The sequence below is a fragment of the Nasonia vitripennis genome, assembly GCF_009193385.2.
Source record: "Nasonia vitripennis strain AsymCx chromosome 4 unlocalized genomic scaffold, Nvit_psr_1.1 chr4_random0003, whole genome shotgun sequence".
Lineage (NCBI taxonomy): Eukaryota > Metazoa > Arthropoda > Insecta > Hymenoptera > Pteromalidae > Nasonia > Nasonia vitripennis.
Window position 1 is genome coordinate 2,495,657 of NW_022279638.1, and position 27,614 is coordinate 2,523,270.

Consider the following 27,614-nt stretch of genomic DNA (forward strand, 5'->3'; position numbering starts at 1 on the left):
CAAAAAATCGTTTCAAAAAACGCTTGAATTCCTTACCATACCGTGCATTTCGGAAGGAGCATCTAGCGAAACGGTTTACAGAAAAGAAATTGATCTCCCGAAAAATATTAAACTCGCTGATCCAGAATTTCACAAGGCAGCTCTGACCGACATGCTGCTGGCCCACTTTATCAGTATTTTCGATCAGGCAAATGAATCTGCATAACGAGCACACGGACTTCTTATATCTTCAAAAAACGACGTTAGGCTAAATAATAGGCGGCTTCGTTAATATGGAAAAAATAGATGAGTCCAAGTGCCATCTGACCAAAGTAAATTACGAACTAGAGAAATTCTAGCGAGAAGACGAAGGTCCCGCAAAAATGCATCTCTCTGTAGAAGAGATCAATTGCGAAAACCACTTCGTAAAACACACGACATGCACCTCTTAAGGTCGATATATAGTCGCGCTCCCATTCAAAAAAGATAATATATGAATATTATCGTACAAATGTTACATGTGAGAGTCGATGGTTTTGTTTTTCGTGAGGTGTTAAGTTCACGATTGTTGCGAAAATATCGGAGCGATGAAATGAGTACAATAGATTATCGGTAAATGCGTTTGTTTATTAATCGTAATTCACAATCTATGATTTAGTTTTTTTAGATAAATATCAGCAACATATAAAGCCTCTCATATCTTTTTTGTGCAAATAATATAATAGTGCGTATTAATCTAATCACGCGCCGCGAGCTTACGTCACTGACGTAACTGATTGAGGCGGAGCCCACAAACTGAAAATTTAAGAATTTTTTGCAGTTGTAATATATAAAAAATAACTTAATGAGAAACTTCAATTAATGCAATTTTTTTTCATTAATCGAACTACATTTTTTACATCGTTTGATCACATAAAATCAATTATGATTCAAAAATTGTCAATGTCGAGTCAATTAACTGTGTTTTGTTTGTAATTAAAGCTGTTTATAAATCATACATGTTATGAGGACCCTATGGTATTTGAAATATTGAGGTTCAAATTTTTTCATGCAAATTATATGATTTGATATTGGACGGTGCTCCTTATGTAAAATAATTAAGATTGAAAGTATTTTAAAAATCATTAATATACTGTGTATTTAAACAATATTTTATGTATTTAAACTATAAATTTTGTTGGAGAAAGCTACGTGCCAAAAAATTGGCAGCGGCTTTTTTTTACCCAATGCCTGGATTTAACTTAATCAAACAAAAAATTTTAAAATGTATTTTTATTGATTGAACTTATTTTAAAGTACAATGTACATAAGTAGACATATTTAGACATCAAATTTATGTAACTATATACATAATTTTAGATACTACACGAGCAAAACGAGATAATGAAATTGATGGACAGGATTACTATTTCATGTCTTCTAGAGTAGAAATGGAAAAAGACATTCAAAATCATCTGTTTATTGAAGCTGGGCAATATAACGAAAACTTATATGGTACATCAATAACTGCTGTAAAAGAAGTTGCTTCACAAGTAAGTTAATGATGATCTTTTATTTTTTTTTAAATATTCAACTATAGTACGTATACAAGTACTTTTTGAAAAAGATGAATTGTATTTTCGGGTATAAGTATAGTTTCCCTGCTAATTTTGGGTCATATAGTTTTAGTAGCACTAAACACATGTTACTTACTGCTTGACAACCCTTTAAAAACAATGAACAAAAAAAATTTGGAGCTAAGTTAAAGGCCATTTAAATCAGGAACATATACCATACACCACTATTATTCTGATTATCGTGATCTTTAAACATGTACGCGAAAAGTTTATTCATAAAAAAAACATAAATAATTATTCTTATTCACATCTTATAGAGTGTTTCGTCGTTCGACGTATATTCCCATCAAAAAACATTTACAATTAAAATATCTGAAAATGATCAAAATTGACCAAAACAGCTGAATCTTGTATTCATTGCAGCCAAAATGTGTTACAGTGTGTCAGTGTCGGTCATGAGTCAAGTTGCAAAGTGTAAACTAAACATTTTTGTTAAACTTATTCAATGCACCTTGCGAAACTAAAATCGAATATGTGCAACAACAGTTCGTAGTCAGTCACGGACTCTACGCGTCAGTTCGACAATTCACGTTAAATTATATTCCGGTAAATTATATTAAGGTTTTAGTAAATAACTCTGAATACGTTAAGTATCAGTTGGAATACGAGATGGCCAGTTCATTTAGCTTTGCTTTTACAAGAATAAATACTAAACTAAAACTGTATAAACATTTGGCGACGTTTCGTCCCGGGTGGGGACCTTTTCAAGCATTTATTAAGTAAAACAGAAAAATAAAACATATACATGTATAAAAATATTTTTTAGAATATGTATAGAACATCATAAACTTTGTTGTTACAAAATAATTAAACAATGGTCATACCATACTAATAAAAACAAATAAATAAATAGTATCACGGAGAGATGATAACGTCTACATAGTCGTCTCTATTATTCGTACATTTGCAAAGTATTTATTCTTGTAAAATCTAAGCTAAATGAACTGGCCGTCTCTTATTTCAACTGATACTCAACGTATTCAGTGTTATTTACTAAAACCTTGATTTCGAACAAACAAACGTGTAACGAACAAACATATTCACAGCCTTTGTCACTACAAATATCATTACGTTCTTGACTATTTAATAAAGAGTAGTCAGGACGTAACAAGAGATTATGAAGATGAGTAAAAGTTTGAACCAAAACAAATTCATACTAGCAAAACGTATTAAATAAAGATTTACAACAATAAGAAAAGTAATCTTAATATATTCTGTATGTACAGTCGCAGATAAAACGGAAACATTTCTTTTTTGGTGATTCAGAAAAAAATAGCGTGAGCGCGTATAAAATTGGGGGAGATAATTAAAGGTTAAATCATGCTTTACAAAGTTACCGTAGCCTTTTTTCCCTAAGTCGTGAGGTTTTTTTACGGCCCTAGATTTAAAAAAATTATGCATAAAAAAAGTTAGGTAAGGTGCTCTAAGCCCTTCCATTCGATAGGCCGTGGCAAATAATGCTTAAAACCACGATTATACGATTACCCTCGTGTTTATTCAATTTCAAATCAATTTTGAAAATTGAGTTCTGAAGAGGCAATATTTCGCGGGGCAACCGAAGATGGACGCACGGAACCCCCGACGCATGGACCACGAAAAACCCTCGGAGCATCTTTCTGTCATCGAAAAGCACTCAAAGCATCTTTCGATGGTCGAAAAGTACTCGGTGCATCTTTCGATCGCTGAAAAGCATTCGGAGCATATTTCGATCGTCGAAAAACCCTCCGAGAATCTTTCGATGGTCGAAAAACCCTCGGAGCATATTTCAATCGTCGAGAAATAATCGCGAGTACTTTTTGACTGTCGAAAATTACTCGGAGCAAATTTTGATGGTCGAGAAACACTCGTGAATACTTTTCAATCGACAAAGAAGATCGCATAACCTCCACGTAGCAGACGACGCACTAACCTCGAGTCACAACAGTACGGAAGAGCGTCGCATGCCGCCATCTTCGGTTGCCCGGCGAAATATTCCCTCTTCAGTAATCAATTTTCAAAATTGATTCAAAATTAAATAAACACAAGGGTAATCGTATAATCGCGGTTTTAAGCATTATTTGCCACGGCCTATCGAATGGAAGGGATTAGAGCACCTTACCTAACGTTTTTTTATGCGTTATATTATTAAACCCAGGGCCGTAAAAAAACCTTACGACTCGGGGAAAAAAGGATACAGTAACTTTGTAGAGCGTAATTTTACCTTTAATTATCCCCCCCCCCCCCAGTTTTATTTGCGCACACGCTATTTTTTTCTGAATCACCAAAAAAAGAAATGTGTTCGCTTTATCTGCGATATACTACGCAAAGAATCTACTTGGTTACCCGTGATTAGCTCAATCCAACCTTTAAACGTAAACGCTTATAACACCTTGTCCGCTACCATGCTTCTGCACGAGATTTGAAATCATTTGTTCCAGACACTGTACATTAATGTGAATATAAAGTTATTGAATTCAAAATATTTCATTGCGGTCTTTTTATCATGAATTAATAATTAGACTACTTTATGAGGGTTCAAGATATATTTAAGTTTTTTTATTTTAATTTCCGCTTTAACACGACTCTAGACATTAATAAGGTACTAGCAAAAAATGCTCGCTTCGCTCGCGATTTACAAATTAATTGTGATGATATTAACGAGAATGTCCTCCTCAAACATACTGTTTTTCTATCACATAAGACTTTTTGAATAAAGTTTTCAAATGAAAAACTGAGTTTGTAGCACCGTAGTGTTAAGTTTAATAAATTGTTCTACCATAAGAAAATTTCGATCAGACTCTTTGTTTTTCTAAAATATTGGGAATACGACCAGCTGTTTATGCATACTTCGTCGTACTCATGCGATTGCAGCGCCAACCTTAAAACTAAAGGGCGCGACAGCGCCCCGCTGGCAAGAAAAAGTACGAAGTACGATTTGTCAACCCTATATACTTTGAAATTGGGTTTTCTTAACCTTAAAAAAAAATCTTGAGAGCATTTAAATCATTACTATTGCGCGTATGCGCAATCTGTTGGTATCTACTTGAATATATTAACCTAATCTTTCATGATTAAAAAGATTCATCCAAAAATATTAAGTTATTAACTTAAAATTGCAAGTTGAAAATTTGCTCGGTATATTTCTTTTCGTTGCAGAGTTTCCATCCTCTTCCGGTCACGTGACTTCCGGTGAGTATTATATTAGGTATTATACACCAGTGGTTAAAGTGGTTCATCTACTTTACCGACATCGTCTGCTACTCGGCGATACACGCGATTATATGCATATAATAATGCTATACGACTATATGCGCGATGCGATCAATGTCTAAAGCAATAGTAGCTTATTGTCTATCGAATAGATCAAGATTTCACGAAGTGCAATAGCAAGAAGGATATGCTTTGTAAAAGATGTGGAATCTCACAACAAAACTGTTTTCAAAAGTGAAAACCTTGGCAAGGAAAAGACTAATAAACTTAGTGAAATCGCTAAATATTAAAATATCAAGTAATGTCTTTTGCTATATGCATTAAGATATCATTTTTTGGGAAATCTAATTTTAACTTAATTTTATATCTTAATGCGTATAGCAAAAATCATTTACTTGACATTTTAATATTTAGCGATTTTACTAAGTTTATTAGTCTTTTTCTTGCCAAGGTTTTCACTTTTGAAAAAAGTATTTTTGGAAGATCTAATTTTACATAAAACTTTTTAAATAAAGCTTGCAAATAAAAAAAAAGAGTCTGTAGCTCCGTAGTGTTGAGAGAGAGAGAGAGAGAGAGAGATTTGAATTTTCATGTTTTCCCGCTTTTGAATTAGGGGGATAGAAAATTTTGACTTGGAAATGTGTTTATTTATGACGCTCGCGTAACGTAGGCCCAGATGTTTGTAGCTTTTTCAAACATGTGTACTTATTGAGGTGAGTAAGCGTGCCGAGAACATGAGTGCTGAACATTTGTTGCACGACAGGGGCGCTGCTTTGACGTGATTTTATTGTGTTAATAACAGGAAATAAGGGATGGTTTAAGTCGACGGAGGAGTGTTTCTCTTATGGGAAAATATATGTAGAATATAATATAGGTTTATGTGTTTTTAAATAAAATAAGAATGTAATTTGAGAGTAAAAAAATGTTTATTGCAGCAGGCGACTTTTTTTATGCCTGTTTGTTATTTGAAAAATTTACAGCTTAATTTTCGTAAACTTTTACTAGTAATTTGTGGAAAATGTGGACGTGATCCGCGGGTGAGTATCGTGAAAGAGTGCTTGGGATCTTGAGATATTTTCTCTTAAAAATAGAGGAGTGAAAGCTCGAAGGCGGAGAGTAGGACCCGTCCTGAGTAATATAAAAGCTCTAGAGACGTTTGCGCTGCCATCCAGTCTACTCTGCAGTCTCATGCAGGACTCTCCGTGTTTAAAAGTCAAGAAAAGTGTAGGAAAATAGTCGCAATAGCTTGTTGTGAATTTGAAAATTTGTACGAGGAAATCACTAGTCTCGACGACGACATGAACAAGTTTGACGTCAGCACACCGCAAAAAAGAAAGCCATCTTTACAGCAAGAGATGGGTGACGCTTCCACCCCAAGTATACCACGGTCAAGTCTACAATATGAACACTATATTGTGGAGGAGGTACATAGAAGTATGAAGTAAAAGTTAATTATATGATATAATATTTCGTTGTCATACAGATTTTACAATTTTCTATTAATTTTTTTTATTACACTTTATACTTTTTATATTTATTGCAGACGCTAGCCCGCAAAGGAAAAGACGTCTGAATGAAGAAGCTGGAGCGCTTGATTTAACAAGCGATCAGCATGAGACAGAGCAACAGCAGCAGCAGAAAAGAAGACGTGTGGAGGTGGAAAGTGTGGCAGAAGCTGTGGCGAACATTTCAGCAGCAGCACTGGCCGCAGCATCGGACCAGAATTGTGCTGTGCGTGACGATTATGCTATTGTGCCTGTAATGTGTTTTGAAGTAAGAGTAAATATGCTGGCAACGTCGAGCGAGCAGCGGTTCCAGATTCCTCTGCAAGTAGCCACTCCGACCGTAAATCAAGAGCCAGACGCAGCGGTCCAAGTAGGAAGCATCCAGCACAACGGGGGTGCGACGCATGCAGTCGAGAGCAATAATAATGCTAACTCAAAAGCGTATTACATTATAAATGATCGGTTGAGCCTAGAGTTGCTAGTGAATAAACACATTATACAATTTAAAATAGTCGATAAACCAGTGAATATAGATGAAGACGCGTGGACCGATCGGGCGTTTCAGGAAATTATAGAAAAATTAAAAGAAGGCCGTAAAGAATGCGATTTCATTGGTATAACTATTAAGTGAGAACGGCTTTTCAGATGGGTCGATGTGGGTTAAAGCCACAACTATACGCGATTTGTGACACGAGCCTGTGCGAGACCTGTTTTAGTCGATACAACAGAGTAAAGAATTGTAGGCATAGACGCCTCTTTTATATTAACAGCTGGATATATCGCTATACCGGATCCAAACGAATGGATGACGGACTTCACGGAAAAGGGGATTACGTGCGATGTCAAAAATATGCTCGACGAACGTAGCATTTTAAGTATTAAAAATGACAACTTATGTTTGCCGCGCGAGTTTATCTTGCTTGCGGCGAGTTTTATGTAAATAAAAACGCGAATTGCGAGTGGACCAGAGAGTGGTTTAGTATGCGTCGCAGACCGTGTGCGAAATAGCGATGGAAGCTTTAAAGATATTAGTAAAGTGAAGGGATTTAGGCAAAACTACAACAATGGAGAAAAAATAAATTTCGGCAGCATAGTTGAATTGCTTGAAAAGTATTACAATATAAATGATGAAGACGATACTAAGGATTTAAGTGGTAATACCATAACCGTAATGAATAATGTATTGCGCCGAACAGCTATACACGAAGTAATATCTGTTAAGAGAACACAACACCTTTGCAAACTACTAAAACAAAATTTCTCTCTCTTTCTCTCTCGCGAAACGCGTGCAGCGCAAACAGGGGAATAGACGCTGTAGCCAGGTTAGATAGTGATGTACATTGAATCAGTGCGACTAGAAGCACATAACCTCGGTAAGCGTCTCTTAAGCATCTCTTAAGGCTGATCCTTGTCGTCAAATTGACGACTTTTGCGACACGTTAGCCTCCTGTCCACCAGCTCGAAGCTTGGCAGGGCTTACTCAGATAAATTACGCGCGAGCAGGAGGCAGACATGTCGCAATGGCGCCCAACTTAGTGGTTAAATTATCGAAAAACTAACTAAATACAAAAAGTGATAACTAATCCGTCGAAAAGACGTTTGATTAATTGTTTTTTCTTATTTCTAAATCTAAGAATTCACATCATTCCGATAACTCTAGTAAAATAATCCTAAGAGATTTGGAAGCGGGGATCAAAAAAATCCGATGCAAAAATCGAAAATTTACGTGCATATGAATAATCGATAGTGTATGAAATAGATAGGAAAAATAATTCCTCCTTGGAATACACGAGGCTAGAATTTCCTCGAACAGGCATAAGCCGAGTCGGACTCGTGAATTCCAAGAAACATAAACACACTGCGTAGCGTCGCAGAGAGGCTCAAGCCGATCTTTGAACGTAAACAAGCGAGCGCTCGAATCTCGACATAACAACGTCGAATTTGAAACACTCGATACATACAAGCCGAAATATTATTTGAAAATTCACGTCGATCGAAGCGAAATAACCTAATACTTATGCACGCACGACTGTTGTATGAGTGTGTAAAAATTATCTAGTGCGGAGGACAATTATCTGTTCTATTTCCAGACACGCGCATGAAAATTTATTTCCTTCTTCTTCAATGCTAGCGATGCTTAAGAAACTACCAGAACAATGGACGGATCAAAAGAAAATAAATCGTATCTATAGTAATATGCGCGGAGAATTTTTTACGTTGTTACGTCCTATTAAAAACGAAACCCTCGATAATTTTTTGAGTCAAGCGAGAACAATAGGTCAAGCCTACGAAACTGGAAAACGCGTAAATGAAAAATCAGCTAAAGCCACATCGCCAAAATCGAATGTAGATAAAACGTGTCACAATGGCGTCGCGGCCAACACACAGAAAAAGCCTGAAACTAATATAAACACAGTGGAAGTACCGACGATGGACAAAGTAACTAAATTTTTAAGCAAAGAATTAACGAAATTTCGAGAATCGATTAAAGCGACGGTAACGAATCAGATAAATCCAAAATCGTCTCAAAATTCGAACGGGCCTAACAACAATTCGAATCAACAAAGCAATGGCCATAATAGTAATCTAAACAATTCGCAGAACACCGGTAATGATTATTTGCGTGGCAATAAACGGTACAATAACCGGTATAAAGGACGAAATAGTAACAACTGCGGATACTACAACAACAACAATAACGACGTAAATAGAAATGACCCCGACAACGACAGTAACTGGCGAGATCACCAGAATGACAATAACTCGCAAAATAATAGAGGGGGTTCCAACAATCAAGGTGGATATCAAAATATCTGCAATAGAGGAGGTTTTAATAATAACAAAGGAAAGGGTGGCTACAGCGGAAATAACGCGAACCCAATTCAAATCAGAACCGCGGTCCACCTATGAACGCGATAGAAACCGAAGAGATGGGAAAAGAGAAGTGGGCAGCGTAAGTAAGACCACTACGCTAGCCAAAAAGTCTAAGTTCTCAAAAATACGAAAGGGAAAATTAAAAAACGGCGATACCAGGCAGCCCAGCATTAACTCACAGGAGCCACTGTCAGTACTGGACGTGGGGAAACCAGTAGAACATCCGCGATATTAACTAAAAATAAGAGTCGGCAATACGGAATTCAAAGCCTTAGTCGACTTACAATTAGGGGCAGCACGTACGATAATAGGTAATCATGGAAAAGAAATAGCGCGAAGGTTAGGCGCGAAAATTAAACCGACAATTTTTAGAAATGCCGTAATGGCGAACGGCTCTCCTGAGCCGATCGACGGAGAAATGACCGTACCGTTGGAAATAGCAGGAGTGAGCAAAAGAGTGCAAATTCTCGTTATTCCCGGAATATCGACCGATTTCATTCTGGGTATAGACTTAGTACGCTTATTCGGTATTAAAATATATGCAATCCGCGATACATTCAAACTCCCAGACCAAAAAGACAAGAAAGAAATTGCTTTTGAAGTGTGGTCAATCGACACATGCGACTGTCCGATAAATGTTGCTAGTTGCGGATTATCCTAAATATCGGCTAGCGAGCAACAGCAGATCAACAATCTGATAGACGAGTAACTGCCGCGCGACAGACAAAAGAATAAAATTCTAAAAGCAACTGACCTTGTTGAACACGAAATACAATTATTACCTAACGCGAAACCAGTTAAGCAGAGATATCACCCAGTTTCGGATAAAATGCAAAAAATAATGTCAGATCAGTTAGATAAGTTAATAGAAGCAGGAATAGTCGAAATGTCGCACAGCGCATGGAATAGCCCAAAAGTCATGGTGAAAAAAGCAACGGTTCATTTAGAATATGCGTAAATATACAGGTCGCGAACAGTTTGTCAAAAAAGACGCATATCCATTACCATGTATGGATGTCATTTGAAATAAATTAAAACGCGCAAATTACATAACTACGATCGACTTAAGCAATGCGTATTACCAAATACGACTGACGAAAGCGTCGAAAGAAATTACAGCGTTTACAATCCAGGCCGCGGATTATGGCAATATACGCGTTTACCCATGGGGCTGAGCGGGAGCGGAGCGACATTCCAGAGACTGCTAAAAGAGTTAATCTGTGACCTCGAACCATACGCGTATAATTATCTAGATGATATTGTACTCGCAACAGAAACGCAAATTCGGTTGTAAGAAGTAAAATTCCTAGGTTTTCTAGTCAATAAGAAAAGGCTTATGATAGACCCCGACAAAACCAAAGCAGTTAGAAATTAGACGAGTCCAAGAACTCTGCGACAGCTGCACAGGTTCCTCGGAATGGCCTCGTGGTACAGAAAATTTATTAAAGATTTCGCATCAATAGCAGATCCGCTTACAAAACTGACACGAAAAGACGTCACATTCGCGTGAAAAGAGGAGCACGAAAAGACGTTTCAAATAATAAAGAAAGCTCTTAGCAAGGCACCTCTTTTACACAGACCGGATTCTGACGCAGAATTTATTTGGCATTGTGACGCATCGAACACGGTTTTGGGAAGCATTATTACACAAATAATTAATGACGAAGAAAAAGTAATCGCATACGCAAGTAGAGCATTACGCAAAAATGAATTAAATTATAGCACGACCAAACGTGAGTGGTTAGCGATAAAATTTGCGATAGAATAATTCCGACCGTATATAGAAGGAAGTAGTTTTACCGTGATAACCGATCGTAGCGCACTACAGTGGCTTTTGAAGAAAAATGACCCTGTAGGAAGATTAGGCCGAAGAGCTCATGAGTTACAATTTCAAAATCGTACACCGACAAGGCAAATATAACGTAGTGTCAGACGCACTATCGCGTATGTTCGAAGACAAGGAGACAGTAGAAATAAATGCAATCGCGATCAACGAGACAACGACCGACAAATGGTATAAACGATTTTATCAAATACTAAAATTCCCGCGCAGATATAGAGACTGGAAAATAGTCGACAGAAAAATTTACAAGTAGAAACCGAACAAAGATATCGACGACATATTGACAGATCTAGACGCGTGGAAACTCGTTGTCCCATTTCTCAAGGAGTCACACTCCGAACCGTCAGCAGGCCACTCCGGCAAAGATAAAACATATTCACGATTAGCACAATTTTATTACTGGCAAACAAAGATACAGTCTGTTTCGTTAGAAATTGCACGGTTTGTCAACAAACAAAAACCATACAGCAGCCACAGGTAGGACTAATGGGCTCACGCGACGTCGATCGACCGTGGAAAATTATCGCAGCAGACTTAATGGGAGATTTCTCTAAAAGCAAAGCAGGTTTCGAATACCTCATAGTATTCGAAGACTTATTTTCTTGATTTATAATTTGCGTGCCAATCCGAAAGAAAACCGAAGCAAGCGTCAAAAACGCACTGGAAAATATCGTATGCGAACAATTTGTAACGCCAGAAATATTCGTATCAGATAACGGTCGCGAGTTCATTAACGAAACAATGCAATACTTTTTAGAAGTAAGTTCTATCTTTTACGAGAAAACACCGGCGTATCATCCACAAAGCAATCCGGTAGAACGAGTAAACCGCGATCTAAAAACACGCATTTCAGCATACATAACAAATAATCATAAAAAATGGGACAAATTTATCCCGCAGTTTCAATTTGCTCATAATACTAACGAACACAGTACGATGGGAATGACACCCGCATTCTTAGTCTTCGGCCGAGAATTACAACTACTAAAATTATGGCAACGGCTAGCAGAAGCGCAATCCGAACCAAATCCCGGAAAATCGAGCCCGATAATTCGCGACGACATCGAAATCAACGACAATTATAGAAAAATCCCACTGTGACAGAGTGTACCGTGAACTACACACCAATAAACAAGAGTTCCTTGCAGAACAAAAACACAAACGAAGCCTTGAAAATGAAAACTGGATAAGCGAAGCCAAGAGGCGAAAAGCCGAGAAGAAGCCTAAAGCCAACTAGAACAAAGGCAAGAGCAGTGCGGCGTGCATACGTAGACGCCGCAGCCCGTCAATGGCTCAAAGAACACCAGCGTAAATTCAATGAAGACGAAGCTTGATTCCTAGCCAGAGCCAAGGCATACGAACAAGAGTACAGAGAACAGCTAATCCGACAGGTAAAGGTGCAAGAAGAAGCCAAAAGACTGGCTGCAATACTCGCCGCCCTCGAAGACTTGAAGCCTGACATCGAACGACAAGTTCAAGAAGAAAGAAAGATAGAAAGAAAGCGTGAAAAAGAGAAGGAAAGACAGCTGATCGAGAAAGAATTGCAAGCTGAACGCGAGTTCAACGAAAAAATGGGGCACAAGGAAATCAAGCCAACCCGAAAGCCAAGAACCCACCTCCACCGGAAAAGCACGCAAGCCAGTCAGGCCACGCCAATCGAAGACAAAGATTTGAAGTAGAAATGCACCGATCGACTCGCCAACCCGAATCCTTCGACTACCCAGAGTATCAAATCAGCTGGGACGTATATCTTAGCCAGCATCAGTGGCGTTAAACCCACAGGAGTACGCCCAAAGACAACAGCCCGTCAGTCAAACCATTCTCCTGACCTAATGGCGTATTACTTCAGCAACAAAAAAGAATGCGTGAAAACCATGTACGCCAACAAGATGCTGAAGAACGGAGACTGGCTACCGCGATCATACGCGCAGTTCCCCCGCCGCAACGAAATAAGAGGCCACGACATGTCACGCATGTCAGAAGAAGAGAAGCTGAAAGCCTGGGTCGACTTCAAGGATAAGTACCCACATAAATCTGAAGGAGAAGGTGACCAGTAACAGAAGAAAGAAGACAAGAATAGTGTAGTAGGGCACGTGAGGGCGAGAACAAGCATGGCGCAACCAAGAGTAGTGCTAGTTAAGTGTTCATACCTCCCGATACGATGAAACGTGCCAAAGCGTGCGCAGTATGAGTATGGATGGATAAGTACGGATGAATGAGTGCGAAAAGATTGTTAAATGCGAAACACAAATATACAGTGCAAAATACTGCACGCTGTTAACAAAAAACCGATCGATTTTATTTTTTTTTTCATTATATTACGCATTGACGCGAAATAATTTCTTTTTTTTTCTTTCCACATTGTATAAAATCGCACAAAACGCATAAACACGCCAGCGAGCGCTTAAACAAAATGTGAACAAAAATTGTAAGGTTACAGTAATCAAACCAAAAAATAATAAATAAAAGCACATCCACACTTATATACACATTCGTCAGTAGACACATAAACTCCCCATCCCGATCGAATAGCAAACTAAGCGAAACGTTAAAAGAGAGAATAACAGGTAACCTAGAGTAATTCCAACTAATCCCATCAATGCATTTAATTTTATTTTATTTTTCTCTAGCACTAAATCAGGTACTTTAGGCGACACACGCGAAAATGCTTCGCGTTCTCAACCACGTTGAGAAATTAAGCGTGGGGGAGCGTTGTAACAGTGCACACGCACACACCGAAAGCAGCGTGCGCACAGCACATACAAGCGCGTAAGCGACGCTTACGCACACACATACACTACACGGCACGCGCCTACGAGACGCATGCCAAGGCGACAGGAGTCGCCCGCGAAGCATAAACATAGGGTAAGCGAGGCAGGTGCGAGAGAGAGAGAGAGAGACGGAGAGAGAGAAAGTATAGCGCGACACAAGAGCCAGCGCTATACCGGAAACGGCGCCTAGCCGCCAAGAAACAGACATCAGCTCATCTCAAATGGTTAAAAGACAGGAGCCGAAATACCAGGCAGCAAAACCGAGCCTGGTCACTCTTCTGATAGCTGCAATAGCAGCAAAAAGTGCCCGGCGCTCTCGACGAGGCGAGTAGCGGATGAAGCGGGACTTCAACACGGCGATGCTGATCGATCAGGGCGAGCATCAGCCCGATTGAAGAAGAAGGCGCGACCACAGGCAGGATCTTCTGGGCACGTGAGGGCAGCGTGAGAAGAAGCAGGGCGCAACCAGCTCGACGGACTCCCAGAACAGCATACGGCCGACTTCGACGATGCAGCAGAGACCGACAGCGCATCGATCATCCTGTAAGTCTCGGCGCGTAGCGCACCTGTTACTCTCTCTCCTTCTCTTGCGAAAGGCGCACAGCGCAAACAGCGCGATAGACGCTGTAGCCAGGTTAGATAGTAATATACATCGAATCAGTGTAACTAGAAGCACATAACCTTGGTAAACGTCTCGTGTACACAACGTACATGCGAATGTAAAATACCCGGACCGAGCGACGGCCGGAGGAAAGTTCCATTTGTTAATTCAGGTGAATAAAAGCGATACCGGGCGAAACTAGCCTGAAGGATTGTACATAAATATATTTATTTATTTATTTATTTAGAATTCCAGAAAATACATAATTTACATACTAAGTCTGTAAATAAATAAATATCAAGTGAGAATCTTTATTTTGCATGCGAATCGTGCTTCCAACTCCCATTTTAGTCAGCCAAGCAGAAAGGATCCCGCCACTTTCCGCGGTCCGCTAAAGCAAAGACGCTGAGTTAGCCGAGGCTGATCCTTGTCGTCAAATTGACGACTTTTCTGACACGTTAGCCTCCTGTGCGCCAGCCTGAAACTTGGCAGGGCTCACTCAAATAAATTACGCGCGAGCAGGAGGGAAACATGTCACAAAACATATTTGATAAAGTACTGAGATGTGATTTACACGATGTCATCACAGCTGATATCTAAGTACATAAATAAAGCTTATGGTTTTCAAAAGCATTTTAGAACTCATTTAAGTAGTATTAGTAGTGTTTTTGGGGTTGTAGCTTATAGCTTATAACCCTAAAAAGAAAAAAAGTGAAGTGTTAGCGTAAAAGCAGAGCAGTAAAGTTATTTAAAAAAGTGTGAAGTGTAGTGATTTTAAAAATATGTGTGATAATCGAGATGCCAAGGGAAGGTTTGCGAATACCCATCCTGACAAGAAGTACTCTTGTGGAAGAGGCAAGAAGAGGCCAAGAAGTTTTATAGAAGCGACATGCAAGGATAAACCTGCCAACAAGACAAGACCTTCAAGTTCAGCAAGAATGATACAAACTCCAGCAGCGGAAGGAACCTCCGAGGTCAGGAATAGGTTGATTGATATCAACATTCTATTTTCTGCTTTCGAGGAACTTTTAATTTGCAAAAAATGCCATGGCCAAGTTAAACTTGGCGAATCTGAAGCTCAAGGATTAGGATTCAAGATTGAAGAAGTGTGCATTGAGTGTGATCAGCTGGCAGCTATCAACTCATGCAGAAAAGTTGGTGTCAAGAACCATGCTTGGTAGAACAACAGAAGAGCAGTGGTTACTTTTCGTGCTCTTGGACTTGGACACGCTGGTCTATCAACATTTTTTATGTTGATGGACTGCTTGAAACCCATTACTCAGTCTGCATATGATACAATCAACGAACAATTTAGTAAAGTGTGCGAGAAAGTTGCCAAGGACTCTATGAAGACTGCAGTGATAGAAGAAAAAGCCGCTACAGAGACTGGAGCACCTGGATTGAACATTTCTGAATATGGTTCCTGGAGAAAAAAGGGCTTCTCGTCATTGCAAGCATCGTGGGACACTACACAGGCAAGGTTTTGGATGTTGCTATAAAAAATAGCTTCTGCAAGGCATACTCAGCGTGGGAGAACCGTTTACAGACTGCAGAACTTAAAGAGTAATACGAGAAACATGAACCAGACTGCACTGCTTACTACGAAGGTAGTGCAGGTAAGATGAAAGTGGATGGCATCTGTGCAATTTTTTAACGTTTAGAAGAGGAGTATGGTGTCAAGTACTACCCTCCATTGGAGATGGAGACTGCAAAGTGTACAAGACTGTAAGTTAAAGTGAACCTTATGGCGAAGAATTTGTTATGGAGAATAAGGACTGTATCCAACGTGTGCAGAAGAGGATGGGTACTCGCCTCCGAAACCTAGTCAAATCTTTCTCCGAAGAAACCTTTTAGACAACAAGCCTATTAGCGGAAGAGAAAGGCTCACACAAAAGTGATTGACAAGTTTTCGACTTTCTATGGCAAAGCTATTAAAAGTCATCCAGATTCCATTGACAATATGTATAATGCAATCTGCTGGTGCAAGTGGTAAGCAGCCAGAGCCGCTAAAAACCTCAGAAGCTTCAGCCACAAGAACAGCCTTCGGACTGTGGTTATGGATGCAGTAAGGCCAATTTATGAAAATTTGTCGAAGCCAGAATTACTAGAAAGATGTTTTGGAGGTTTCACACAAAACTCTAATGAGAGTTTTAATAATTGTGTGTGGAGATTAGTCCCCAAGACATCATTCAGTGGTTTGACAGTCTTCAAAATTGGTGTGAATGCAGCAGTAACCATGTTTAATGATGGTCGTTCTGGTTTGCTCAGGATTCTGGAGAAATTTGAGGTGGCACCTGGACACGCTGCTGCAGAGTGGACAAACTCTGTGTTGTGTCTTCTCAATGAAGAGAAAACTTGTTCTGCAGTGCTAAAAAAGAGACGCTTTGTTGATCCGACAATATCACATCCCTATGGTTATAAAAAAAGTGAATTGTTTTAATAATTCTTAGCTAGTTGTCGGTATTTCGCGTTTTGCGGTGCTGAGAACGCGTGTAGATACAGTGCAAACAACGGTTCTATTCCGAACTGCAAGCACTATTCGGAGTATAAGAAGAGTTTAACGGGTCTCGCATGGCACATCCTTCTACATAGTTTAGTACAGACTAAATATATGTTGCGCCACTGATACTATAATGAGCTAATGTCAGGTTTATTTAAGAAATATGTATGTATTGATTGTTTTTAAAATGATGTCGCTCTTCTTGCTCTAAATCTAAAGTGAGACTAATTAGGGAAAACTTGTTGTATAGAGACGCGCACGTATTGGACTTGGTGTATATGATAGAAAAAAATGTGATAAGTTCTATAGAGTTTAGTTGTTCGAATATTCGGGGAAATTATAAAGCGGCAAAAGTAGATGTAAGATTTAAATGGAAAGCGCACAGGCATGTTATATAAATGCATACAAATAATTTTTGATAAATAAATGTATTTTCAAACTAAATTATTTTTTTCATGAGAATGCACGTGACTCCTAGCGTTCTGTAAATTAGCAGGCATGCTGTGTCTTTATTTGCAGAAGGTCAAGAATTTAGACATTTTCTGGCTTTTTGCAAAAATTTTATTGCACGGCTGCAAACCTAATTGCAGGTAAAGGGGTACCTTGCAAGCAAGGGGTGGAGAAAGCGCAGGACGACGAGAGAGGTGTATAGAGCTCAAGAGCGTATAAATGCCAAAGCTCCACAGGCCCAGATACAACTGTCCTTGTAGCAGCAGCTTGATCAGCATCACCAATAGTACTATGAAAACCAGCAGCACCAGTGTCTAGTTTAACTGTCCTGCTAACACCACCAACAGCATCATAACGCTAGCGACAGTAGTCGACATAGTGGGAGGATAAACTATAAAGTATTTATTAATAATCAAATGTTATCTTTTAAAATTTTAAATATTATTATCTGTTTTAACTAAAAAATTGTTTTTCCTTAGTTTTAGTTTAAAAAAAAGAGTGGATAGATTTGTAGGAGTATGGCCGACGTTACTATCCACGCCGTCCGCAGAACCATGCCAATTACCGGGTTGGTTTGGCGAATACTGAAGACTGGAAGAAACAGCCGTTGGATCTTTCGCGGCTATCGAGCAAGGATGTGTCGGAGGACCTGTCATCATCTCTGCAGGAGGGTGATTCTGTACACCTTTACGATTTACCTGCAACGCCAAGTCTTCCGCCGCGAAACCCGCTGCCTCTACGTTTGGGGCCTCCAGCATCGTCGAGCCCGCCGCCACACCCCGTTATAACGCTGGATGATGAGGAATGAGCCCATTATTGTATGCGAGTACACATACGGCAAGGCCGACGACTACATAAAAATTAGATACAAATATGTAAATATAGCGTAGCGTAAATAACATAATGTGTATTTTTTCATTTTAAGGTTTATATAACTAAAATAAATCAATGTAAATAAAATTTATATTTATTTTTTTTTTTCTAATAAAAACATTCACATTTTTTCCTCATTTTTTATTCAATTAATTTATAACACACAAAAGTGCGTTTTCATAAGAAAAATTCGTCGGTGGTTCTTTAATAACTTTACCGGGTTTATCGTATGTTAATATTATATGTCTTAGCCTCACTTGCGCATACTCTGCGCGGTTAAAAGTTATAAGACTAGTATTAAGATGTGTTATTTTCTTTTAGGGCCTGATGCTTTTTAGATAAACGTATGCCGAATTTTTTTAAAAGACCCTTGTTGGTAAAATATCCGCGAATTTTGCAACCTAAAGTTTGTAATCTGAAATAGCTACAAGCCATTTTTGTCTAATAACGGCCGTCTGGTCAATAATGCAGAAGAATATAGTCTAAACCGCATACGATTGCTTGCGGCGGCAGCATCCGAAAATTGTTTTCCTCTTTTGTCAGTATCCACATTTTGACATGCTCGTCGGTCAATGACACACGTAATCATTTTACCAAATCTTATTTTATTACGCAGAGTGGCAGGATGATTACAAAAGTGAAAAATTGCTAAAAAATGGCAAGACTATAGAGTTTCAAATGGGCTTGCCTAAACTTGAAGATTATTCCAATAATCCACAACTGAAAAAACTTTTTATAATAGACAATATGATGCGCGAAGCCTCGAATCACGTTATTGTCGATCTCTTTACTAAAGGCTTGCACCACAAGAATATATCTGTATTTTTCATCACACAAAATCTGTTTCATAAAGGCGCGTATGCACGAGACATTAGTCTCAATGCAAGGTATATTGTCTTGTTCAAGAATCTACGTGATCACGCGCAGATTCCACATCTAGCCCGACAAGTTTACCCCGAAGATCCAAAATTTGTTAAAAAGGCGTATCAGGATGCGACAGCAAAACCGTTTGGGTACTTGATGATTGACTGTAAACAGAGCACTGCGGATGAATTTTGGTTTAGAACCTGTATATTTCCAGACGACGCATATCATTTCATTTACTTGACAAAGTACACAACCAGCGAGTGGGAGCAGTCTATATAATAAGCTTGTGGATTTTGTCGGTTGAAAAGTAGAAGGCTGGCGTAAAAATCTTTAGTCGCACGTCGGCCATGTCAAAGCATGCATCTCGCTCGGATAGCACGATTCGAAAAAAACTCTTGATTGAAAAAAAATATATCGCTCTCTTGGACGGTCTTAGACATTCTGACAAAAATCAGCGTATAGCACTTTTAAAATTGGCTGACGAAAAGTTAATCAAATATATTTGCGAATGCGCGTTGAACGTACTTTACGGAACAGTGTCGTTGAAAAATCATCAAAAGAAGAAGCTTAATAAACATAAACAAATTTTGAGAAAACTCGCGGCAAAGAGTCGCACACATGTCTATCGTACTATCACCACGGCCTCGAATGGTTCGACGGCGAGGAAAACTTGGACCGTGTCTACAAAGTGCTTCTTTAAGTAGCTAGTAATGCGCTACGAATATACGTGAGTTTGGCTCAAAAATAAAAGCTACTAGAAAACATCCTCGGCCAACACATCATCAACTTGGAGGGGTTCAACTGCCCATCTTTCAAATATCTACCCCGTGTTAACGAACACTACTGCTTCTTTTACGGCAAAAAAAGCGAATATTTCACTTGCGCTCTGGGCTACGTATACAAACTACGGCGTGTCCTCGTCGAAGTTCACACTAATACCGCCTAACAACCCTCAAGAGATGTGCGTGATAATAAAAATAACTACACTTATGTAGATCAAATAGAAGATGCTTGTGGAAAATTAAAAAATTTAAACACATCCGTAGAATCCAAGCTGTCAGTGTCTCCCGCCACCACAGCTATGGCCAGCGCTAGTAGTGGGAAGTACAGACCAGCTGAGGAACATTACTACGCTCGCGTTCACGATGAACTCTCTACAGATTCTATGCGCACTCAAAAACTTATCAGCAACGACAGTAAGTGTTTTTCCAGCAGACCAAATACTCTTCGTCCTGGAGAAACCGTGTGCAATTGTGGTTAACACGGATGACAGCACAAAACTTGAGTCACATTGGGTTGCAATTTTCATCGATACCACCGGGCAAGGAGTTTACTCCGACAGCTATGGTCTACCCCCCAGCCACCCGGATTACATCGATCAATTTAGACAAAATTGCTGTGTCTACGATTGAAATATTCAACAGCTGCAGAGTCTCGATTCTGACGTCTGTGGGCATTATTGCATTAGTTTTTTGTTTCATCATATTTGTAGTAGTTCTCTTTCTAATTTTCTTACAATATTTTTAATAAATACTGTAGTCAACGATATGCGCATTGTAAATATTACCAACCATTTCAAAGAACGCAAACACAAACATGTAATCGAAAAACCGACATTGTAAATAAAATATCAAAGGTCGTGTGTGTGCGTCTCATATATTTTACTCGTATATAATCATGTGTGCACTTTTCGTGTGTCCCCATGTATTTCACTATCCTCGCTAAGAAAAAATCTGACCCTCGCAGCGGGTGGGCCACTTTCGACGCGCACAGCTCCGGATACTCTCCTAATACTCAACTCCGAAAACAGGCCCCCGAATTATTTACAACTTTTAAAATTTACAAAATAATTGTTATGAACATTTATTTGTTCATAACATCTAAACATTTTTTCTTACTTTCTTCACTTACTCCATTCACACTCAAAATTATTTAATCCATCCAAAAAATTCGCAATAAATAAAATGTTCAACAACAATAAACAAATTTACAATAAATAAAAATTTATAAACAAACACGCCTGAACGATACTGTCCCCCAAGACTGACCACCACCCACCACCCACTCGCCCACCCGCGCCTAGCTAAACTATAACGGACCCCGAGACAGGCCACCACCTTGGATTGATACCGTCTCCCGAGCTAGAAGCCCCTACCACCAGACCCCGGCCTCACCTCCCCCCTAAGATCGATACCGTCCCCAGAGCCGAAAGCCCCTCCACCAGACCCAGACCTCACTTCCCCCACGGATCGGTAGAGTCCCCAGACCCTCATGCCCTGCCCCTCTAGGATCGATAACGTACCCCTTTTACTATGTTATTTGCCTGCATGTAAAATGACCCCCTGTTGGAAAAAGTTTATAGAAGTAGTGTTTATAGAATAGTAAATATTATCGATTTCTATCGGTTTCGATCAGCTTTTCCAGCAGAACTGGTAGAAAATTAAGCATATAATATGTTACTATATTCTATAATACTTTATAATAAGATCTGAAATATATTAAGAATAATATAATAATATTGTTTTCGTGTACAAGGCGTCGTAGGTAAGGTCTGAAAAGTGAATTTGAAGAAAAGTTTAGTATCCGAGTCAGTGAGTAAGTGTATCATTAAAATGCCCATAGATTGTGAAAAGGCTAGACAACTGAAATTTTACACAGATACTTGTGTGATGTGAGAAATCACGCTAAATAATCACGTGATAAATCACGCGATCTATCACGTAAAAATTCAAGTGATCACAGTCATAACCGTTTATAGTCATCAAAAAATAAAACAGTAGAAATATTCTTAGATGTTAGGACTCATGTGATGGTTAAAAAAATTTTAATTCGAATTGGAGGAATTTTAATAAATTGAACTGGAAATGACGATTTGGACAGAAATTTAAGCAAATTAATATTATGTAGATAGATGTAGAGGTAGATGTAGATGGGCTAAAATGAAAATGTAATTACTATGATTTTTTGTTAGAATAACAAAAAATTCACCATTGTTGTTTGGAATCATGAAATGGAAATGCATTGCGCAGGATGCATTTTGAATATTTTAAAACTTAAAGCTGAAAAATGAGTTTTTTTGTACTGTTATTCATAATATTTTATAAATAATATATTTCTTCGTACATAAATCTTTACAAAATGATTACATAATCATCCGTACTTTATTTTCTAATGTTAACATTAATATCTTCTTTTTTTATATTTACATAACCTTACTAAGCATCAGTCTTATAAGATGATAATAATTTTGAATCCTGTAATCCTGTAAGACTATATAAAATTATTAATTTTTTTGATTAAATATCATAAAATTTATTTAAAATTTTAGATCTTACTTAAAAACATCCGGCACCATAAGTAACACTTTCTAATCGTACTTTTAATGATTTTTGTCGTTTACTGCCATATTTTTTTGAAATTCTAGCAGTTTTAGACTCTGGTTCATGTTTCTTGTCTCTGGAGAGTTTTCTTTTTTTATTCTTCTGAGTCGTAATTTTTTCTGCGTAATTTGTCATCTTTCTATTTGTGATTGATGCAATTATCTCAGTACTTCTTTGACGACCCAAGTTGTACTCAGAAACTACATGAGCTGCACCAATTTCCACTCTAGTTTTTGATCAAGAATTATTTTTTGAGGACTTTCTCCACAGCACCGAATGTATAGCCCCGTTGGCATTTTGACCAAGTCTTTCGGTGCACCGAGCTAATAATTCTTCATTTGACAATCTTTCGTATATTGGTAGAATATTATCTACAACAGCCTGATCCAAATCACTTGCATACTTGTATGACTATGCGGCTTTTTTCTGCTACAGCACGCTTGTAAAAGCACCAAGACTGCTCTCCTTGAGGACACAGTGAATTATTGTGCTTTTTATCTTTGGAACTACAATGACATAAAGTAACCATAATTTGTTTTTGTATGCCCCTTACATTATTTTTATTGCGAACAATAGCATTCCAGCGGGCGTGCCAATCACCTCGTTGGTCAGCGCTTCAGCTGACGTTTAAAATTCAATATTCGATCTTTTTTTTGGGATCCAATCAATAACATCAATTAAAGTTTGTATAATTCTCTCTCTCTCTCTCTCTCTCTCTCTCTCTCTCTCTCTCTCTCATCGGCTAGTATAGCTATTATTGTATAGGTATAGAGTAAACTTAGAGAAAGTGCAAAGATGTTTACTTAAAGATAGGTTTATTTTGAATGACAGTTATTATTTACGATCAATAATATGAAGTTGCAAGAAAAACAATAGAACTTAAAAGAACGTAAATTGAAATATACTACATTTCTTCCTTCTTTTATAAAGATTTCTCGAATTATCATGGTGGAGAGTAAATAGTTCGTGATTTGCGTATCCGAGATGATCGTCGAATCGGCGGTGTGTTTGGAATGAAAAGTGACTGTTCTTGGGGTAAATGTTGAGTACGTTGATCTTGAGTTTGTAACGGAAATTCTTCTTGAAGAGTTCCAGAGGTAGATTGATTTTGGATGGTAGACATCTCAACACTTGAAGATGGTAAAGATTTTAAAATTAAGATTCTTGAGTTGTCGTAGCTTGTAGAGTCGGTGATTCTTTAAACGACACAGTCTGAGAAGTCGAAAGAACCTTATATAATGGTGTAATTACTTCAGTATTTACTTCTTGTTGTGCTTGTGGTGGGAAATGTTGACAAATTAGCACCAATTTTATCTTCAAAAAATGTTACTTTTTCTGGATTCTTTCTTGTTTCTTCCCCTTCTTCTGATTTCTTTGTAAAAGCACGAATTTGATCGACGTGTCGATTATACTTTTTATCAATGTAACTGATTTCATAATGCAGATCTCCTAGACGAGAATTAATTTGTCCTGGAATCCATTTATCTAATTTTGTATTATCGGAAAGAAAATAAACATGTTCAAGTGGTATAAATTTTCGGTACGTATTAATAAAATCAGATTGATGTTTCTCAGAATTTATATTTAATATATATATTTAATTTGTGGCCTTTAATGGGCACTTGAAGTATTTTATTACCACAAGACTTATGAATAACGTGGATTTCTTCGACTGCGTTGAAACATTTTAATGTATCTATTTGTTGTGCAGGTTCTTCAGAATTTTGTATTTGAGAAGTAGAAAGCGAAGATGAAGCTCTGCGTTTGTGACGTTCTCCGCATCTATAACAAGCGTACTGACCTTGTTGTTCACCATGATCTTGCTTCCGAGAAGCACTGCGCGATGTATGTGAAGCATTCCGTTTATGCTTGAAATGCGTCGACATGCGCTATCTTATGAAAATGTCATAAGATAGCGCATGTAACTTATTAGAAGTAGAGGTAAGCTCATCCGCTGTTTGACGAGTTGAATCCAATGTATGTGCTATTTCGTAAGCGTCTTTGAATGTAGTAGGTTTCTTGGCGATTATCTCGTCGCACATATCACGATCGGTGAGACCATGTAGGAGCATCCTGTCGAGAAATGTGTCGCATTCGCAGAACGCAGCCCCTTGCTTTAATTGTAGTGAGAAATAAGCAATGGATTCATTCTGTAGCTGTACAATTTGTCGGAACTTAACATTTTCTGCATATTTATTTTTCTTGACGTCGAAATGAGCAATTAAAACAGTGCGAATTCGTTGATACGTACGACTTTCTGGTGTATTAGAAGCAACACGAATTTTTAGAGCATTATTAAGTACTGCGCCCATATATACTCAAGCGAAATCACCGTATTCTTCTTCCGAAATTTTACTCAGTTGTAATGCCCACTCGAATCTCTGGAAATAATCGTTGACTGTCGTTCCGTCGGACAAACGATATTCTTCAAACTTGAACGGAGGAGCTTTGGGTTGAACTTGAGAAGTAGATTCAGGCTGGCTTGTAACAGGAGCAACAATTAATGCAGTAGAAGGTTCCTCTACGTTCGACATGGTTATGTTGACGTTGATTTATATTGAAAATATGCACTTTTCACTATTTCTTTCCGCGTGATATTGAAGTAGAATATAGAAAATGAAGTAATCGGCGTATTTTCGAAACCAATTCTGACACCAAAATATTGTATATGTATAGAGTAAACTTAGAGAAAGTGCAAAGATGTTTAGTCAAAAATAGGTTTATTTTGAATGACAGTTATTATTTATAATCAATATGAAGTTGCATGAAAAACAATGAAACTTAATAAGAACGTTAATTGAAATATACTACAGATATAATTAATTAATAGCTGTTAAACGAAATATTGAGAGTAAATATACAGAGTAAAAACAAATTTTTTAAACCTTGATATCTTTGAACCTAACTGGTTTTATGAACGGCACAAGAAAAGGAAAGAAGGTGCTGTATAATGCTAACTTTATCCAAAATTTGAACTTGATGCTTGCCTTTTTACCCTAGTTATCGCGTTTAATAGAAATCGACTTTTTTCAGTTTAAACGGTCACCACTCTTCTCAGTCCTGTGCGCGTAAAATGAATTTTACTTTTATTGAAGAGTAGTTCACATTTGCTCATCTTCGTTTTTATTATGACGACAGATCATAAATAGAAATTTGATTCTATGTTTGAAATATATTTAATAAATAGTCTTTTTAGAGAGAAAACTGCGTAAATTGCAAATATTCATGGTAACAGAAAAATTTATGTATTCGCTTTGACTTTACAATATACTTGTAGATCAATACGCTCTACGTTTGCGTTATTAAATCTAAAATAGAATTTTATGATGGATATTTAAATTTATTTTAACTTGTTTCTATCTGATACGCTTTAAATGCGTTATCAGATTCGACACGACAAATTTATAAGTATTTTGAAATACGGAAATGTTTCTAAGTTTTACCTACTCAAGGCCTAAGTTGCTTATGAGTAAAGACTAGGCGCTTTAGTTGCGCTTCGGCTAGTTAGCTTAGATAGGCGGTACAGGTCCTTATATAGGCAGCGGAGAATGTAGGTATCGAGCCGCCGAAAAAACGATCACATTTACCAAGATGGCGTCCTCCAATTCTCTTTTACTCCTGGAAGTTGCTGGATCTCTGGCGCATTTTAATAATGTATATCTGAATTGAACCCGGCTGAAAAGCGCAAAAATTAGGAAGGCGTCGCGATAAAAATCCGCCTGGACGGCGCGGTTTTCATCGCGATGCTGATGACCTTCAAACCTATACGCAGGTGGCGAAGGACGACTTGAGCGGGAATGTGGACCGTCTGTCAGCTGTGGCGCGTGTAGTCTCGGTCTGGGCTTCTGAGAACGCGCTTGGCGTTAATGTCGGGAAGACTAAAGCTATTATTTTTGGGTCGGACAGTAATATTAACAAGGTGCAGAGTCTAAAGTTGCCTGACATTGAGATCGAGGATGGCGTATTTATACCCTTTGCCGACACTGTAACTAACCTCGATGTTGTGATGGATTCGAAGATGACATGGAAACCGAAGGTGGATGCTATCAGCCGAAAGGTTAATAGAGTCCTTTATGGACTTTGATTCTTTAGATCCTGCACTACCGAGGAACTACGTAGGCGCGAGCTAGCCGAGCAACTGCGGGCGCCATTGCCACCCTGCACCTGGATTACTGTTCTCTTGTCTACCTTGACGTATCAGGTCAACAAAGCACACAACTTCAGCGGAAGCAGAATTTATGTGTTAGATATACAATATGTGGTGTTATAAGGGACAAGCACGTCTCCCCCTATAGGAGGAAGATAAGCTGGATTCCAGTGAAGGCAAGAAGGGAGTTCTTTGCAACGGTGATGCTTTATGAAGCAGTTGTAATGGGACAGCCGTCCTATCTTGCTGCCCTTTTTGACAGGAACCAGTCTAGAACCTCAGCTAGGGATCCGCAAGAACTAGTGGTGCATAACTGTGATGCATAGGTGCATACACCGTACCGTGTATATGTTGATTTACTTTTCTGCTTACTTAAATCACCAACTGGTATCTCCTTGACTCGACTTCTCTCTCTGAACTCTTGAACTGCAGTTAAAAAAACTGTGGAATGATAAGGCATGTCTACTCTCAATGAGGATTGAGACTATTTTGGACGAGGAGGAAGTCTCTCTCATCCCCGAGGTCCTGCGCGTACCCGGAATCCGCGCCCTCTATAACCGTTGCCGGCGGCGCGATACCAACAGCGTCAACCGCGCGAACGCTCACGTCCATCAACGTCTAACGAGCGAGAGAGAAATGGCGTGAACACGTCAGATCGCTCTGACGCGCCATCTGGCACTAATGTCGAGTTAAAGTCACCGTGCAGTCATGGTGCACGGGACTCGCGATAGCGCATTGGCGCAGTCATGGCTCGGTTAGTGGTGCGCGCTAGTGATGCAGGCGCGCTCCCCCCACTAGTCGCGCTGACTCCGCGTCTCTCTCTCTCTCTCTCTCTCTCTCTCTCTCTCTCTCTCTCTCTCTCTCTCAGTGCCTGGGGTTGCTCCTATAGAGTTAGGTGAAGGCTCATCGGGAGAGGGGGGTCGCTGGGCGCAAAGATGTTTTCCCCCGTTGCCACAGGTGTTGGAGGTGGCTGATCGATGCCTCTTTTTACGTAGAATTCGTTTGCTGAGCGACGTTGT

General features: G+C 38.7%; 1 protein-coding gene across 16 annotated transcripts in view; it reads left to right on the forward strand.

Moving 5' to 3' along the window:
• The window catches only part of LOC100119218 (disks large 1 tumor suppressor protein), a 1,703,670-nt gene that overhangs the window by 1,515,483 nt on the left and 160,573 nt on the right, over nt 1–27,614 (forward strand). For all 16 annotated transcript variants that reach the window (XR_004227336.2, XR_004227337.1, XR_004227338.1 and 13 more), the window contains one exon: nt 1,339–1,511. Coding sequence is in view for 13 of the 16 variants with exons in the window: in XM_031928125.2 (XP_031783985.1) it covers nt 1,339–1,511 (173 nt within the window). In the remaining 3 variants the exon portion in view is untranslated. The remainder of the gene's footprint in view (nt 1–1,338; nt 1,512–27,614) is intronic.